The sequence below is a fragment of the Telmatherina bonti genome, assembly GCF_933228915.1.
Source record: "Telmatherina bonti genome assembly, chromosome: 13".
Lineage (NCBI taxonomy): Eukaryota > Metazoa > Chordata > Actinopteri > Atheriniformes > Telmatherinidae > Telmatherina > Telmatherina bonti.
The window spans coordinates 13319726-13338328 of record NC_136611.1 but is presented as its reverse complement, the minus strand read 5'-3'; the positions used below and the strand labels follow the sequence as shown (position 1 = coordinate 13338328).

General features: G+C 38.1%; 1 protein-coding gene across 2 annotated transcripts in view; it reads left to right on the top strand.

The window, feature by feature from the left end:
• Nucleotides 1–2310: 2310 nt before the first annotated feature.
• kcnip3b (Kv channel interacting protein 3b, calsenilin) overlaps nt 2311–18603 on the top strand; it is a gene marked incomplete at both ends in the record, with an annotated part of 30682 nt that continues 14389 nt past the window's right edge. The window contains one exon of one of the 2 annotated variants that reach the window (XM_079250923.1): nt 2311–2365. In XM_079250923.1, the coding sequence (XP_079107049.1) occupies nt 2311–2365 (55 nt within the window). Of the gene's footprint in view, nt 2366–15983; nt 16090–18603 lie in introns of those variants that run through there. The other variant, XM_079250922.1, reaches the window with a different exon arrangement.

Here is an 18603-nt window from a genome sequence, read left to right as displayed (position 1 = left end):
CTCCGACTTTTTCCTCTCTGTCTACGTTAGCTTTCTTCTGTTCTTTTGCGAGCATACAGAGAAGGGATTTGCATGATCAGACTCCCATGGGATCAAATAGCCATTAAACGTCCTCACTGTTTGTGTTGGTTTGTGCTCCCCCCTCCCATCTCCATCTCTTTCTCCCTCTCTATCATCCCTCTCCTCTTCTCTCCTTCCACCAGAATAAACAGAGCGGATGTTTGTTCTGTGTTCACCTCTTTTATCTTTCTCCCCATGCATGTGTGTGTGTGTGTGTTAAACATGCACCCAGCAGCAGCGATCTAATAGAGCTTCTCAAGAGTTTAAGAAAAGTCATTCTCACTGAATCAGATCACATCAGATCAGATCAGCATTAGCGGGTGGGAGATTTGAAAGGATGCTAGGATACGAAGGAAAGAAATTGAAAAATTATATTAGGATAGAAAACTTTATATCCTCTGATGGAAGAGGATAAATGCTGAATGTGAATGAGTTGGAGGGGCCTGGTCTAGCCACATAAGGGACATGGGGATAAGTCGAAGGCAGATATGAAACTAAATTTATTCTGCATCTTTAGGTTGTTGCTAGCTATCTTTAGTGAACGATCAGGACGCGTGTGCACTTTTAGAAACCTTATACAATTTATATCACAAACTAAAGAATTTACTTCAGTTCAGATGGGAATAGGATGATGCCTGTAATTATGAAAATACATATCTGCTGCTCAAACCACTTTAAATACTGGAGAACAAGTTTATATTTCTACAACCTGCTGAACTGAGTGGGGTCCAGGTAGTTTACAACTGTTAATTACAGCTCTACATGATGCAGGTCTCTGAATGATGTTTCTGACTCTTATCATATTACATACATTTTGTAATCATGAACACTAAGAAATATAGTCAGATCCCTCAGTTTTCTGTAAATCTGTAAAAACTCTGACCAAACCAAACGTTCGGGCCAAATTGAAGTTGTTTATTTCTTATATTTTGTAAGCTTCTTCTACCGGCTTACCTCCTTCCCCTCCCGTAGCACGTACCTGATAGCCACACCCTGCATATAAATAGCGTGTTAGGATGAAAATACAAAGTAGTGAAGAAGAAACTTGGAAGGCAAACATGTCTGAGAAAATGCAGGAAGGATTACCCCGACCTGGTTCGGTTTGTTTGCCTCCTCCCGCTAAACAGCGGAGAAACAGAAAATTGTTGGTAGAAAATGCTGCAAACTAAAAAAGTCCGCCACGGCCTTTAAAAAATTCCTGGATCAAAGTTGATCCGGATCACCACCAAAATTAAATCAGTTCTTCCTTTCCACATTTTGAACATTTACTGAAAATTTAATTAAAATTTGTCCATAACTTTTTTAGTTATCTTGAACACAAAACAGACAAACAGATAAACGTCGGTAAAAACATACCCTCCTTGGCAGAGGTAAGAAAAAAGCCTTGGATCATGCAAGGAGCAAAACCAGAGGGGGAGGAGCCAAGACAGGGTGCTACTTTCACATCTTGCGAACTCCCCAACATTACCTACCCCAGCTTTAAACAGCAAAATCATTTTAAACTAATTTGTCTTGCTGGTGATCTATTCAAAACCCCTAAATGCAAACATCTGTAACAGGAGGATTCAATTCAGTCCCTACGAGGGCTGCAGCAGGTTTTCCATGTGGTCCTGCTTCAACACACCTGAATCTAACTGTGTAAAAGGATCTAACAGCCCACACAAAGACTCATTCATTTGTCTCAGCTGTGTTAGAGCAAAGACACATAGAAAACTTGCTGGATTGTGGACATCGTAGACCAGAACTGAATACTCCTGATCTATAATTTTACCATCTATACTACAAAACAATAGTCCAGCCGCTCTAATCAATATTTCGCATTAACAAATGGAGTAATGTGTACAAACAACTTTAAAAAGGAGGAAGACTTTTCCATTCCTCCCACATGCTGCACTCATTTCCTTCATTGTTTTATATTTGTCAATAACAGCTTTTGATTGGTAATTGAGCTAAAGTATTTTAAACATGCAGATAAAAATATTTATGTTCTGATATGAACTTTTCCTGAACCTTACATCCACATCAGAAGCCAAAACCTATTTTCCAGAAACAAACATAATCCCTGGGTTCATTTGAATATCTGCTTTCCATAATGACCCGAACGCGCTCTCTGTTCACTCCTCCCTCCAGGCGGATGGCAAGGTGGTCGATGGCAGCCTGCTGGGAGATGCCAACGGCGTCGAGCCCGCGCCAGGCAGAGTGAAGGATTCTGGGAAGTGGCAGAAGCCCCGATTCTCAAGGAAAGCTCTCATGAAGTGCTGCCTGGTGAAATGGATCATCGCCAGCACGCAGCCACAGGACAAAGGTGAGAAGAGACACACATCTGGAGTGAGTGGCGTGCTGGTGGGCCTGACGGTGCTGTTGTACACAGCAAATGCCTCAAGTGTTTCTGGAGTGATGCTGTTTTTACGAGATGGACCTGTCCTGGCCCACGGAGGTCCCTTTGGGTTTGCCTGACTCATTGCATTGGGCAGTTGGCCTTAGGGTCAAGTACCCAGAGATTATTGGACCGTGTGCACTCATTTCTCAACTGCTCCCACTCCCCCGATTCATCATTAATAATCTCCACACACTCTGCTTTGTGCCTCTTACACAGTAATTACTATTACTCCCTCTGACAAACACATACACATATTTACATAGTTTTATGAAGCAAGTACAGAGATAACATTTTGTAACACAAATTTACTGCGTTATTCTGTCTCTGCCTGGTACCAGGGTGTAAAAATCACTGGTATCTAGAATATAGTATAGTATCTAGAAACACAAAGAGAAAAAGCTTGAATCTGGACACAGCTGAGTAAAAACTTAGGATTTTAGAGAATCAGATTATTTTGTTTATACTGCATGTCTGTGGGACGGTTTTAGGAACAAAATCTCCTTTTTGATCAGGAAAATGACATGTTTTTGCTCCTCAGGTGACTATTGAGATGTCTTGGGGTGTTAGAATAATGTATGTTTGCCTTCTGTTTCACCACAGCAGTTATGAGCGACTGCAGGGCTGAACACGCCTACAAGGAGCAAATTACCATTAGTATCTAATTACTCAGTAAATCACACACTGGGTTGTAAAGCATTAGCAGAACGTAGGGAATAATGAGGATTTTCTGGTTGTTTTTCCTACTTTTGTTGTGCTTGGACTGGATTCAGGTCCAGGTTGGTTTGTGGACTAGTCTGAGTGCTCCATCCAGTGGTCCATCCGTAACTGTGCATTATCCATCTTTTGCCTGAAGTTTTTTTTAAAATCTTTTTTTCAATGAATGGCAGCGCTCAGTATATATGCTAGGCTCCCTGTATCACATGTTGTTTTGAAGCTGTACTTTTAGTCTCATTTGAACTTTTATTTATATTTTGTTATCATATATCAGATACTCAAGGGTCCTGATACCCTTTTTCCTTCCCTCTTTCCTTGGTCTTTATTTTCAGCTTTTTTACCACTCCTTTGCTTCTCTCTTCACTTGCTTTCCATCCTAAGCTCCATGATTTTCTTAATCTGTCTCTTTCACTTTTTTTTCCTTCACATTTTTTTCTCCCTTATTTTTTTCTTTTCATTTCTTTAATGTGTTCAATCTTTACCCCTGCTGTATTCTTTTACTCTTTTCTCCTCCTCTTTTCCACCTCCTGCCCTTCTGTGACTTTTTCTTGTGCATCCACCTTTATTCTGACCTCTTCCTTTCTTCCCTTGTCTCTTTCTCATTTTAATTATCTCCATGTGTCCGCACCATTAAATTCTTATCCTTCTTACACGTCTTCCTTATTACTTTCCTCCTGGTCGCTTCTATCACATCCTCTTTTCCGACATGCTGCACCTTATTCATTACCTCCAGAAACATGCATTACACTTTAAGAGTCTAAAACCATTGTGACCACTTAAATATATTCCTTTAGCAAGAAAGCTCATTTTACTGAGGTTTTATTTGTTTATTATTGTTCAATCTCTTATAACATGTGATATACAGTAGCTTGCTACTGAGAAATGCTTTATTGCAGCTTTTTATGTTCAATTCTGTAACAAACACTTTCTGGATTCTGATTTTTAAATACAGCCTAAAGTTTTTGCCAAATATTAACAAAAAAAATAACCAGTATTCTCAAAATCATTAAGTTTTTGGGGTTTTCTTTCCCATTTTGGCTGATTTTTTTAAGCTGAAAAAGAGACATAGCTATAAAAATAAAACAGCAGGACAAGGAGTTGCAAGGAGAAAAGAAAAGACAGCCTGTGACGGGATGGCTTTCATCCCAGCAGTGCAAAAGGAAAAGAGATTGAGCTTTGGCACCAGGCAAACCCTAACCTCAATAATGGCTAGTAGCTAAAAATAGCAGCACAGAGATGGAGATGTGTATCAGAGAGAGGAGGGGTGGTAGTGTTGGATAGTGGTTTGTGGGTGAAGAGGTTGAGACAGTGAGCAGATAACTACCCACTCCAATAGACTGCTGAAGTGCCAGAGCTGAGGGCTTATGCAGAGCAGCTGCGGTGAGGAAACCACAAGGAGAAACCTGAGCATGAAGGAAATACAGCTGTGGATCCTACATGGATGATGTTCTGACCTGCTGTGAAGTTAATTATTATGAATACTCAGTTAGCTGTTTTTTTATTTGCCACAATGCATATTGACAAGACACAAAGCTTCTGGGAAACTCTCCTTTGGACAGATGAAACACAACTGGAGCTTTTTAAGCAAAGCAAGTCAATTCTGTTCACAGACGCAAAATTGAAGCAGATTAAGAAAGTTATGATTTAGTTATGTTCTGGGGGTGCCTGGCTGCATCTGGCACAGCGTGTCTTGAATCTGTGCAGGGCAATGACATTTCAAGGTTAAGATATTCTGGAGTAAAAGGGGCCACTTACTGTCATAAAACTTGCTCTCTGGCACAGGTTATGGGTCTTCCGATAGGATCATTAACCAAAACCACACAACTAAAACTTGCCTTCACATTTCAGCCTTCTCCAAAGACAACTGGAGTTTGTTCCTGAGGACTGGGTCAAAATGTCTTTTAACAGGTGCAGAAGTCTGACAATTACAGAAATAGTACGATTGCAGCGTTTGCCTCAAAAAGTCCTGCAACAAAATATTAAGTTTAGAACGCCATCAGTCTTGTTTTATTAGTTTGTTTATAAATTATTCTGTTTAACAACAAATCAAATGATGTCTAAAATTTCATTCATTTTCAGTACATTTTTATCTATTTCTTTTGTCAGTTCAAATTCATTTCAATATATTATAATATATATATATATATATACATACATATATATATATATACATATAATTCTGTTCTGCACAGCTGCTTGTTCAAGCAGTTCATTTGGACATCTCTGCATGCTCAATGACCCCAAATGGGTGTTGATTCAAATTGATCGCGAGCGTGTTGTGAGTTGACCTCTAACCTACTCTGTTACTGTAATTGTAAATATCTTTAAGATTTCCATTTTACAACGTCCATTTTTTTTTTTTTTTTTTTTTTTTCAGTTGAGTTGAGCTAAAAGCGAAGCTAAAATATTTCCCTCCACACAATTCTGCAGTCACAAGATCTCAAGGCATTTCATCTTGGCAACACAATAAATAAAGCATCCTAAAAATGTATTTATCAGGTGTAATAGAAATATTTGGAAACTAAGCTGGTTTATTTTTCTATTAATTACCAATATTATCCTGATCCCAGAAACGTAAGTTGTCTGATCTGTGACTCCTCTTTCATCTGTAGATGCACTGTCCAGATTTTTATTTAACAGTACAAGAAAGAAAGAAAGAAAGAAAGAGCACAAAATTCAATGTTTGCATCCTTTAGAATATATATCTGAGTAAGATTCAGATAAGAAAGGAAACTGAGAGACTAAACAAGAAGATATCAGTAGATGTAATATGAAAAGTGTAATTTGAGCTGGTTTAGATGTGAAGTAGTGGAGCAGAAAACAAAGTGAGCGAGTGAAGCAGAGATTTGATTTCTTTATGAAAGCACACCAGCCAGTGGTTGCATGACTTCTGTATGCTGGAGAAAGTGAGATGAAGTTCAGAGGACGAGCGTTTCCTGGTGACCGGTGCAGCACTGATGCCTGAAACAGAAGTGTTGACAAGCATCGGTGTGATGTAGTCCGTCTGTCGTATGAAACAGCAGGATGGACCCAGGATCATGTGATTCACCTCCTCTCAGGCGACAAGGGTAGTGAAGAGAGAAAAAGAAGGGAGAAGAAGAAGAAGAGCAGAACGGAGGGAACGTCATATGACAAGTCTGGAAAGGTTATAAAGTTTTCATTAAAAAGCAGGAGCCAACATCAGCTCAAGGAAACATTTACAGTCATTTATGGAACATTTTTTGGAGGTGTTTTAAAACTTACTGTGAAGATTTTGAGCTCATTTCATTCTGGAAGGTCATTTTTCACTGGTCAAGTTTATACGATGACTTCATGCATGAGAGAGTGTGAAAAGGAAATCAGCAAGTTGCTGCGATGCCTCTTTGGCTTCGTCTCTGGGAGGCTAGTTCAAGGTATTTTCTCTTTTACTCTCATGCTTCTTATACTTTATAATTGTTCAAACAAGTTTAAAAGTTGTCATTGCAGAAATATTTTATTTATCTGTTTAAGTTGGGTCGTGGGGAAGCTGCAGCCTATCCCAGCTGTTTTTGGGCGAAAGGCAGGGTACACCCTGGACAGCTCGCCATTCCCCACGACCCTGAATTGGATTGAGCGGTTTGGAAAATGAATGAACGAATGAATGAATGTTTGAGTTAGGCTAGTTGGGTGAATGGCAGCCAACATAAATGCCTTGGTTTCCTGCATTTAATTAAGTTTAATTTTAGATTTTGTTATATGATTATTTAAGTTGTGCTGTTTTATCAGGCAGAATGGATGAATTTATGTTAAATCTAAAAATATGGGTTGCTATTACTGTGGGTTACTATTAAAATTTCAAAATGATATTTTCACACAATGCTGCCCAAACACTGTGTATTTGGTGCCAACAGGAATTTCTCAGCTCAAAATTTCTCTGATGTAATAAATTTCCAGCTCAAAATGCCAAAGTATTGTTTTTTTAAAAATGTTTCAATGTATAGAAATTTATTCTGACAACCCCCTCAAACTGGGAGCTCTACCGCATGTTGGAGGGGTAGAGTACAGTCGTGGAAACCCACAACTGTAGAGAAAGCATCTGGAACTGGTTGCACTGGAAGTCCTTGGATTAAAATGCTTTGATATTCACATGTTTCCATATTAATGCTTGACAAAGATTTACATTGAACAATCTATTTTAGTTACACATCACTGTTAATTCATGTAATTATTTTCTTTCGGATACAGTCGGAGAATTCAGCTGTACATAAGTCCCTGTTTTCTTGTGGTTTTTTTGTGGTTCAGTTCTTGTTGGTGCAGATTCTCAGTCATCCAGTTCAAAGGCAGCTGGACTTCTTTCTGTGGCTTGAAAATGCTTCACCTCTCTTCCAAAAGGTGTCTGCAGTTCTGAACTGACTGGAGATGAGTTTTTAGGACTTTCACTGTATTATGCAAATACTAAAGTATCTGGAACTGTATGGAAATTTTCATTCATTCATGCATGTGTGACTGGAACTTGTGCAGAATTAGATTTTTTTTTTTTTTTTTTTTTTTTAGAAAATAGACTAAATGAATTAGTTTGTTTTTTTTATCACCTTTCTGTTTATCTTTTTCTGTCCTTTTAAATCAATCTGTGTCCTCCTCTTTGTGATAGGTTGTCATCTGTCTTCTCTCATCCAACATATTACTATCAGCTACCCTTAACTTGCCATCTTCCTCATTCACATCATTCTTTATTGTCACTATCTTTGGTTTCTCACATTGGTCATCCATCACATGTTGCTAGAAATGTCTTACTGCTGGTCTCAGATTTTCCAGTGTGTGCAGGCAGCTGAGGACACCTCTGTACAGTGTGTTTTCACATCTGTTAAGGTAGACTGCAGCAGACAAAAGTTGATGATGATGCTCCCTACAAAGGAAAAGTTATTTTGCTTCTTGCTTGATTTTGTCTCTCTGCATCATCTGTCCTCCTGAGAAGTTCCCACTTTAAATCCCTTTAATTGAGCCCAGCTTAGGTAGCTTCAGGTCTACACTAACTCATTAGCTGTACATAATTCTGTCTTCAGCAGGAAGAAAAAAGGATAAGTATTTGGATGTTGGATAAAGGGAGATAAGAGCGGTGCAAAACAAGAAGGGCAGAGGGAAAAGGAGAGGAAATAAGCTTTGCCAAAGTCCATGCTTTAATTACAAAACTAAGGCTGTGTTTGCACCTTCCTGGATCAGGTGGTTCATGAAAAGAAGATTATCTCTCGTAGAAACAGGCCTGGGTTTGATTTTAATTGGAATACATCAAGCAGTTGAAGGAGAGCGGCAAAGATAGCAGGAGCAGGAGAAGCTTGAAAGCACTTTCATCTTTTCCCTATTGATAACTTCTGCAGCTTGTGGAGTAAGTTTGATGATGTAGAGCAGGATTAAATGTCTTGGGTGTTGTTTACTAGTGTGGAGAAGACAGATCTTATCAAGACCTGGTGCAACACAGTGAAAAGTTTCCATCTTCATTCCCTGGAGGACTTTCTTTGAAACCTTGGATAGTTTAATAAGCTCTCTGTGGCAAAGCAACAGTGAGCTTGAAAACAGTGGTTTCTAAACGTTTAACGTCATTATTTTCACCAGCAGGCACAGTTGCATGTCGTGATTTCATAGGAGTGCAGTAAGCAGAAACCTTTTCATTGCACCGATTTCTGTTTGGTTTGAATTGTCTTCGCATGTGTTTGCTCCTGATCCAGCATCCTTGTTAAACACAGAAGCAGACGCTACAAACCCCAAAGTATCCACCTATTGGGTTTCATCTAGGTAAATTTGATCTTTAAATAGTCAGAAAATCTAATCCATTCTCATGTTTCATTTCCATCTCTCTCTTTGATTGGGTTAGTATATCACTGTGAGCAGCTTTACGGGACTGCTCGTTGAAAGGATGACAGCGCCCTCCAGTGGCCAGTGGTGAAAAAAAATTGCATCTAACGATAGATGGATAGATAGCTAGATAGCTAGATAGATAGATAGATAGATAGATAGATAGATAGATAGATAGATAGATAGATAGATAGATAGATAGATAGATAGATCATTTGTTGTTGTTTACACTTTGTGTTGTGTGACATTATCCTCTACTGCATGGCGCCAGCTTTGTGGTTTAACTCCAGCTGTGAGCTCTCTGGACAGTAGGAGTTTGTATCAAGGCATAAATATTGATCTGTTTTTAGACAATTGAAAGTTTAAAAAAAAACAAAAAACAAAAAAAACCTTTTAAATAGGATTTTTATCAAAACATTCACAACCCAGAAATTGTGAAAAACATTGAGCTACACTTACATCCATCTCATTCTGCTGCATTTATTAACATAGAGATAAAATGAATCATGAAATACCATGAGTTAGTCTTTGACCAGATTAAGTCTTACATTAAAAAGCTTAAAGCATCACAGCTGAAAACAAGGTCCAAATGAGTCCAAATAAAAAGAGGAAAACATGATATAGAAATATAAATGACTAAAATATACACAGCTATCATTAAACAAACCTCAAACTTAATTCTTATTAAGAATACTCCAAGTTTTGTTTTTTTTTCCATTCAAACCCAAACTCATTTGTCTTCCTTTATGTAATAATCTTACAAGTACTGAAATTCTTTAGAAATTGTTCTTCTAGAAATAAAGAGTTTTTCTCTTTTTGTTTTTGCCTTTTGGACAACAAAGCCTGGAAGCAGTCTGCATGTACACTATGCTGGACATCAAAAGGTCAAAATGATGTCATTATGAGGTGTGACTTCTCACTTTCTAGCCAGATCACATGCAGCATTTGCTTGACCCAAGTTTTGTGATGAAAGATCTACCGAAAAAAAAAAGAAAACAAGAAAAAGGAAGTCTAAATGTAGGCTAGATGATCACATATGGGTTTCCCCATTTTCTAACAATAAAAAAATCCAGTTATAACAAATCAAACATCCATCAATCATTGTTTAGCAGCTCACAAAGACATGAAGCAGAGAAGACTGCAGTCTATGAATTTGAATGCAATATATTAATTAATACAAAATGCAAGAAAATGAATGGTATTTAATGGCAATAACGTTAATTTATGCAACATTCGTGGAGTGTTTAGTTTAGTTTAGTTTAGTTTATTTGACAGGGACAATGTACACCAGCATTAATCACAGAGAAAATATGCCTAGTACCAGATTATAGCTCTCAGAACTAATTTCCATCTGTAGTCTCTAGACTAACAAGACACACAAACATAAATTAAACACAAAACAATGTGAAAAGATACAAAAGTTCAACATTTCATAATAAAACAGTAAAAATTACCACAATAAAAGGTGCATCTGTGAACTGTAACTATACAGTTCCCTGTCAAATCCCCGTCCCCTGTGAAGCGCACTAAACGGATACACACCAAATGTTCTATAGTGAGTAATGTATAGGAGCATGATTGTGTTTCTTGGGATTCCAGAAATGTACAAAAGTAGAAATTTGCACGTTTTAAGTCTGTTAGGGTGTGTATTATGTACAGATTAGAAGGCAGTGAGTTATAGAGGGAAATAAAGACATGTGGAGGTGTGCGACGTGTGTGATGTGAAAGGTCAGAAACTCTGCAGTGCTGTTTGATCCCTTTTTCTTTTTTATCTCCGTCCATCACACCGTGACGCGGTCTTGCAAACTCAAACAGATTTTCAAAGGTGGCCTCTTACAAAAGCACACAAGAACACACACAGACACACACACGTACAAACTCAAAAGCGCTTTCCGCTTGTCACCTTACTTACAGTACCGTCGCTTACCTTTGTCAGTATATCAGGCTCAGAATTTCAGGCTTTACTAGCTTCTCGTTTTTTCACCATCAATTGACTTTTTTTCCTCCCAAAGTAAAACACTGAAGCTCTTCTTTTTAAAGCTTTTTGTTCAGATTGATTTCCTCATCTTTACTTTTACTTTTAGTCCTTTAAAGTTAAAATCTGGTCTTAGAACTCTGAGATCTCTTAGCTGCATGATGGGAGCTGTGATGGCGGCTCTCTCTGTGGAGGCCAGGAGGCGCTTGTCTCGACCCAGCTGCCTTTCGCACTGCGGTCACAGTGCAGCCAGGTACCATCGCTCAGGTAGGCATGCTTGGTGTCACCTCCAGGATATTACAGCATCTTATTTGTTCTCAGATGTCTACTTCATCACTGAATCTGTAAACTCCTTTAGCCTTTTTTATCTTCATCAGTGACTTTACTGGAGAAAGTTGATGCTTTATATAATCGTTTATTCAGTTTACTGAAACATAAATTTTTATCTCTTAAACTAACAGAATTGTCTTAAGTTTTTTCCTCTATCGGGCATTAATCAGAGTTTTTTTTTTATTTTTTTATAATAAATGTTTTTCAGTGCAATTATATTTGTAAAAAAAATAATATTTTTTATTAAACATAAAAGAGAAGTTATAAATGTTATGAAAGATCCTTAGTTTTATACCAAAACAAAATTAGTTTTTACTTCAAATTTGGGGTTTTGTATGGCCTCTTTTCAGGCTGATTTTTTATGTAATTTGCAGCTGCTATATCTGCAATAATTGAATGAAGTTATATCTTTAATCTTCTTCATTTTCAGAAGATATTTTATGTAATTCTTCCAGATTTACAGTAACACATTATTTAACTTATTTTAAAATAAAGTTTGAGCTATATAATATTTTTAAAACACAACATGGCTGAAAGAATTCATGCAAATATATTATCTTTGATAACCATATCTATCAATAATCTTTCATGTCTGAGGCATGAGAGCAGCAGTGTCTCTGAGTGGAAGGCTCTGAAGAGAGAGGTGAGGGCTGCAAAAAGGATCATTGGAGTCTCGCTGCTTCCTGTAGGGGACTTGGTGGAACAACGTTGGCTGTCAATGACACTGGAGCTTTCTAATAACCCCTCTCACTCAACCCATGGACTGTTTTACCTCCTACCTTCAGGCAGGAAGTACCACAGCCTGCAATGCTAAACTGCTGTTTCTTTCCCACCAACATCCGTCTTTTAAACAAAAGACTGTAAATAAGTTCAGTTTCCCCTGGAAATGATGCAATAACTTCTTATTTGTGCAATAACACTTATTTATTTTCCTTTCTGTCACGGTTGTGAAGGTGGTGTGGTACCAAAATGCGGAGACGGGAGCCAGAATGCAGAAACTAGATGCTTTAATTAAAGAAGGTAACTTAACTGAACGAAAGAACCAGCGACATAGAACTGAAAACGAGGACTATAAATACAGGCAGAAACAGAACAAGACACAGGTGTTATCTACTAATTGAGTCCAGGTGAAAACTAACAAACGGAAAAGCAAAACAGGAAACAAGACACGACACTACAAAATAAAACAGGAACCTAGAATACAACAATAGACATACCATGACAGTTTCACACTTAGTTATTTCATTCACTGCATTACCACACCAGTATTTTATGATTTTAGTATCTCATGTTTGTTTTGGTTTTTTTGTTTGTTTGTTTGTTTGTTTGTCTCAGGTGTTTTTAATGACTTGTGTTTAACAATTGACCTTACATCTTCATTTCATTCTGCAGTGCATCTCTAATGCAATTACCCTAAATTATAATACAATACAATACAATACAATACAATACAATACAATACTATACTATACTATACTATACTATATTATACTATACTATACTATACAAAATAATAATGTAAAGCAGTCATAATGACAACAATAAGATTAATGTCCACCTAAGTATTAGAAAATGGTCTTTTGATTGCCTTTAGATCATTAAACTAATTATATCAATAAACTGCTGTTTAAATCAAAGGTATACACATAAAATCTAGGGTTTCTTATTCAACCAGGTAAAGTACTATTCGTCTCTGAAGCTCTTTGCTGATGTGTCTGACTGCAGAAGAAGCTGTCTGGATGCTCTTCCCCCTGTTTGCAGACTGCTGTGTCAGCCGACAGCACCGTGGCCTGTCTTTTAAAAACTATTAATGTTCTAATGGCCCAGCCAGAGGATTACACACCCTCAGGACTATAACTCTTCAGCATCAATATGCAGGAGAACAAAAATGCTCAAATATGAACAGAAAACATTGACAGATATCACATTTATTTTTCAAATAAAAAAATAAAAAAAAACACATGATACCTAAAACTGCTTGGGTACATGAGCATCACGGACTGTCTGGATAAGTTTGGGATTTTTTTGTCAATGTTTGGACTCAAATTTTCCAGTAAAGTTAACAAGCTGGAAGAAAAACAGTGGTGAGCTTCAGCACCCCCTCACCATGAAGATATCGATCTCTCTCACTCTGGCTTCTCATCTGAGTCTCCAAAAGGGTCAGCGCATAAACACACACATATGCTTAATGCATTACCAAGTGCAGAGTCATCAATTATCCTCTTTTAAACTGGTAAACACACACACATGCTCACAGTAATATTAGGCCAAGTTGTGGCACCACTAAGATAATACAGTTAATGGGGGGTGTGGGGTGTTGATGCTCTCTGTGTTCCAGTATGTTTCCATTCTCACTTAACTTCTTTGTGTTTAAGTGATTTCATTTCATCAAAATTTCCTGCAGGCTGCCTGGTTGTTTTTTTACAGCTTTTACTTCATAGGAAAGTGTGAGTACATCTTTTTTGGAAATTCATTTAAATAATTAGAATAGACAGATACAAATGTTTACAACAGATGTCACAATGTGACAAGCAGAGCAAGAACTATGGCAAGAAACAGTAAAAAGTCTGCAAAAGCTCCAAAACAACAAACAGGGAAACTCAAAATGCCAACAAAAGTAAGAAAACACCCCCAAAAAAACTACAAATTAAAAAAAAAAAAAAAAGAATGCAAAGTTGTTTTAAGTTCTAAAACGGCAAGAAAAATCTGCAGGTTTTTTTTGTAGAACATGTTAGTTGAAAAAACAAGCAACATAATATGCAAACAGTAGAATGCAAATGATTACAGAAACAACATAGTGGCTAAAGAAAAGACAGCTACATATAAAATCTTAACAATATGATGCAAAGTGACTGCAGCAGCAAGCTAAGAAACTACCAACTGAAAAAAACATCAACAAAAAGATGGAAAGTGACAAAAAAAAAAAAACACCTGAGGAATTATTTTAAAATGATATAAAATCATCACAGACACAACTTAACCATCAAATGATTTAACAGAGCTTCGTAGAAATAAAAAAAGTTTCAAGAGCACATTAAGACGGATCAATCCCAGACACACAAATTGATCACAAATCTGTCAGTGGCAACTATTTATTGACTTTTTCTTGCATTCAAATGTTAAAAGGATTTTATTGGGTATTTATGTCATCGCAGTTTAAAATTAGCATGAAATAGGACTCTTAAATAGCATGTCCTACACTTATTTTACCATTATTTATCCTCTTTGTTAAACTGTGCTGCACTCTGGCCACAACATTTGCCTCGAGATGTCAAAGCGATAAATAGGAGGATGTGGGGAAGACAGAGGGGACAGTTTAACATGAAAAGACAAAGCCACAGGGGGGGGCGGAGAAAGTCTGCGGCTAGCCAAAGTTATAATATAAGAGATGCAGGGAGGAGGAGGGGGAGGAAGAGGAGGAAAAGGCAAGCTTCAGGATGCGAATCAGATGCACAGAAGGTTAAGATAGAAGGATGCAGTGAAGTCTGGAGAGAGCACAAGATATACAGGATGGGTGGAAAGTTACAGGTGGAGGATGACTTCTGTCTGAAAGCTCAGCTAGAGCAAGGGCTCACTGAGTTGAGGGGGAAGTTGTAACATCTCAGGAAGCCGCAGAGTGAGAAAGGGGAGTGGTGGAAAAGTTCGTGCAGAGGAGGTAGACTCTGAGGGAGACGGTTTTACTCCCCCAGACTCCTCGGCTCTTTTCAGGAATTACCTCCCTTGATGCTACTAAGTGCCGTCTCTCAAGAGCTTCCACAACCTGGACTTGGACAGCAGCACAGAGTCCGACTTGAGTCGTGACCAGTCAAGTTAAAGGTCTGCCTGAGGATTACAGACAACTGGGAAAGAAAAACTGCTTTGCTCATTTAGATCATTCAAATTCTCCTGAGTAAGCCTGGTCAGTTTGGTGGATTGTTTGCACAGAGGGGAGAGGAGATGTGTGTATTGAGTGGATGCGGCTAACAGTGAAGAGTTAGATTGCACAGATTAAGTCTTTGATGCAAGTCTTTGCTCCAGATCTGAGGTTTTATCTCTTGTTCATGTGGTTAGTGGTTTGTTTATGTTGTTTGTGTTGCTTTGTTGTTCTGAGGCATGAAAGATGAGAAAAACTGAGCCATTTATCCTATTTAATGGGATGTTGTTGTATTCACGGTGAAGAAACCAGAAAATGGACATCAATTCTTTATTTGTGCCTTTCCTCAATGGCATTTTCATCCAGCATTGTAATGTGATTTACTAGCGTGAACTGTGACATGAGGGCTGATAGGATCTGTTTAAAGTTATGAGGGTCAATCTCAACTTGTGTGCGGATGAAAAGTCTGCACTCTTGACTCTAAATGCTTCCTTTAAAGCACTGTGATAAAAAGTTTGTGACTCAGCCTCTATTCTCCCTTGTGACTCCGTAAAGGAAGGTTTTCCATATATGTCAGCTCCCACATATTTTCTACGTCAGCATCAATGTTGACTTTAGCATAGCCTTCGTCCAGCTCTCTGGCCTGGTTCTCATGCTGCCTCCTGGGCCTGGAAACAAACTCATCCTGTCACCCACCAACCAAATTGATTCCCGATTTACTTTTATTTAAAAAAACAAAAAACAAAAAACACTTGTTGACTGGTACGACCTTGTGGGACTCTGGCCCGCTTAAACCTCAGTTCATCTCCAAGTGGAGGCCAGACCTTTGTGTCTGGGCTTGGCCTTGGGCTGCTCCTGAAGTCATGGGAATCCAGGGCATGGAGCTGTTTGCTATTGGTGTGGTTGTCGTCCTTTTCATGGCAGTTCTCAAGCAGTTCGGCATCCTGGAGCCCATGTCCGTGTTTGAAGGTAGGTACCAGCTGTTTGGTGTTATCTAGGCAGTGGTTCTACTTTGGACATCAAAGCTTAGCATCTGACCAATATTATGCAATATGCATTCATTTGATAAATATCCTTTAGCACACAACCATATAAATATACACAAATATAAAGTGTTCTGTGATGCATTTGTCAACTATCATAACATTCTCATTGAAAACTATTTATATTTATGCAATCCTTTATTACACTTCAGTTCACAGCATCTCTAAGCCTGTGTGATAGTTTCTCACACATAGACACATATTTGCCTGAATTAACCCTGTAGATTTTTCAGTGCTTCTTGTTACTCCGTGAATAGCAAGTGCTGAATGCTAACCTGTGTAGTCCATGTTTTTCTTGGAAAACACTGAAAATTTTAAACATGACCCCGCAGTGCTTCCAAATTTGGTGATAAAACGAAAGCTCAAGTGTTCTCTTATGGGCTCAGCAGAGAAGGATGTTAAAGCATGTCAGTGGAAGCCGAGGTTTCACTGGGATAAACATGGTTTATCAAAGAGACCGACCAATATAAGGCTTGCTGTTTATTTCCTAAAAGGGAGATTTATTTTCTGACACATTTGCTGATAATTTGTTGTTTTTTTTAATTTAGTTTTTTCTACATAACTGCTTAGTATAAAGCAGGAGGCAAAAAAAATCATCAAATTATTTCCCCCCCCCAAATCTTGTTATTTTTTTCTGAATTATGGTCTGACAGTGAAGGCAAAGGAGCATGTATTAATAGGGAAGAGCTTGTTTGCATATTTCAGAGTTGCTGTTATATATATTGTTCACACACAGAACAATCATCTTAGTATGTCTTAGCTGAAGTCATGCAAGTGACACGGGGAGAATTTTACCTCTTCTGAAGCACCTCTATAGGGACTCGCCATAAAATATCACAACAGAGCATCTTATGGAACTTTACATTTACTGATACAATAAAAATAGCTCACATAATATGTCAAAAATGCTTTAGAGAAAAACACAATGGATCTAACAAGATGGAAGATACTTGGTAGCAGTTTTTGCTTTTATACAACTAAAACTGATAAATAATTTTAAATTAGTTGTTAATTAAGCTGAGTAATTCAGCCATTGTGATTAATCACTTTTGTCCACATTTCCACTCATAAAGACATTTAATTTTCCTTGCATAAATTATTATTTAAGCAATGAATAAAGAAATGTGTATCAGTATTATCAAGACAGCCAGCTATTGATCATTTCCAGTGATTTTAATAAATGTACAATGTAGGAATTTACAAACCTGTTCCTTCACCAGTGCTATCTCTGATGGATCTAACTCCTTATTTAGTTCCTATGAATTATAAGTATGACCATTAAAACTGCAGCATAATCACATTTTTCTGTTTTCCGTTTTTAGCCCACAAAGTGTTATGGCATTGTTCATTTTGACTATAATATGAAAAGTATAATAAAAGCTGGATTGTTTGTGTACATTTGGGACTTGGCAGAAACAAGACAGTTTGAATGATGTAGTTCCCCTTGAAGAGACTTTTAGGCAGCAGGCCAGAGTGCCCCGCCTTCAGCGTGCCAATACAACTACAGCTAGAAGGCTCCAGTCAGCGTATTAGTGTCGTTCACATGGCCCTGCTTCATAAAGTCATAAATTCAGCAAAAATACCAGTAATGCCCTTTAATTATTTATAAATCCTTTCAATCTCTCCGATCTTCAGTTCCTGCAGTAGCTCCCCCCCCCCCCCCCCCCCCCACATCCCAACCACCCCCCCTCCCTCCTCCTCATCCTCCCAACTACACCCCGGTTTAGCATTACTTCACATTAATTATACATGCAGTATTGAATAAGCTTTCTCTGAGGCCACCTAAATATGGAGCCTGGAGTAGTCCTCCAGGACCCTGAAGGACGCTGGACATCCATCCAAAGCCTCCCAAATTTTCATCATCTTTCTTCATCATCATTCCAGCCACTTCACCACTTTCCCCATCCTAACTTACCTGCTGTCTGGTCATTATCTCACCTTCTGAATCACCTTCATTATGGTTTAAGTTGATCAGCAGTCGCAGGCAGGCCAAGCAGTCAAACTCAGGCTGCATTTCAGTGCATCAGTCCACTCATCAGCTGTTTCCCTTTTACACATTTAGTCTGTAAGTCTAAAATCTCTTCTTCTTCCCCAGCAAACAGCATCTGGATCAACCTTTACACCATAGCTTCTTTCAGCCATGTCTGAGTGTAGTGTTACCTGGGAAGTTTCTGAGTGTGACTGTTTGTGTGATATTTCTGGGAATTTAGCCAGTGAAATCATTAGTGTATAGTGCTACTTTGGAGGGTAGGTAGAGTCCTAATTTCTCCTTTTTTTCCCCTTAAGTTGCACATCTGCTGAAGGATTAATAGCGATTTAAATAGTAATATATAAGACTGATCTCAGGGATGTTTTATGAATTGAGCTGAACCTTTTCTGTGCCTCAGATAGGGAGCAGATCAATAACAGCTTTTCTTGCAGCTTTGCAAGTCTAACAGAC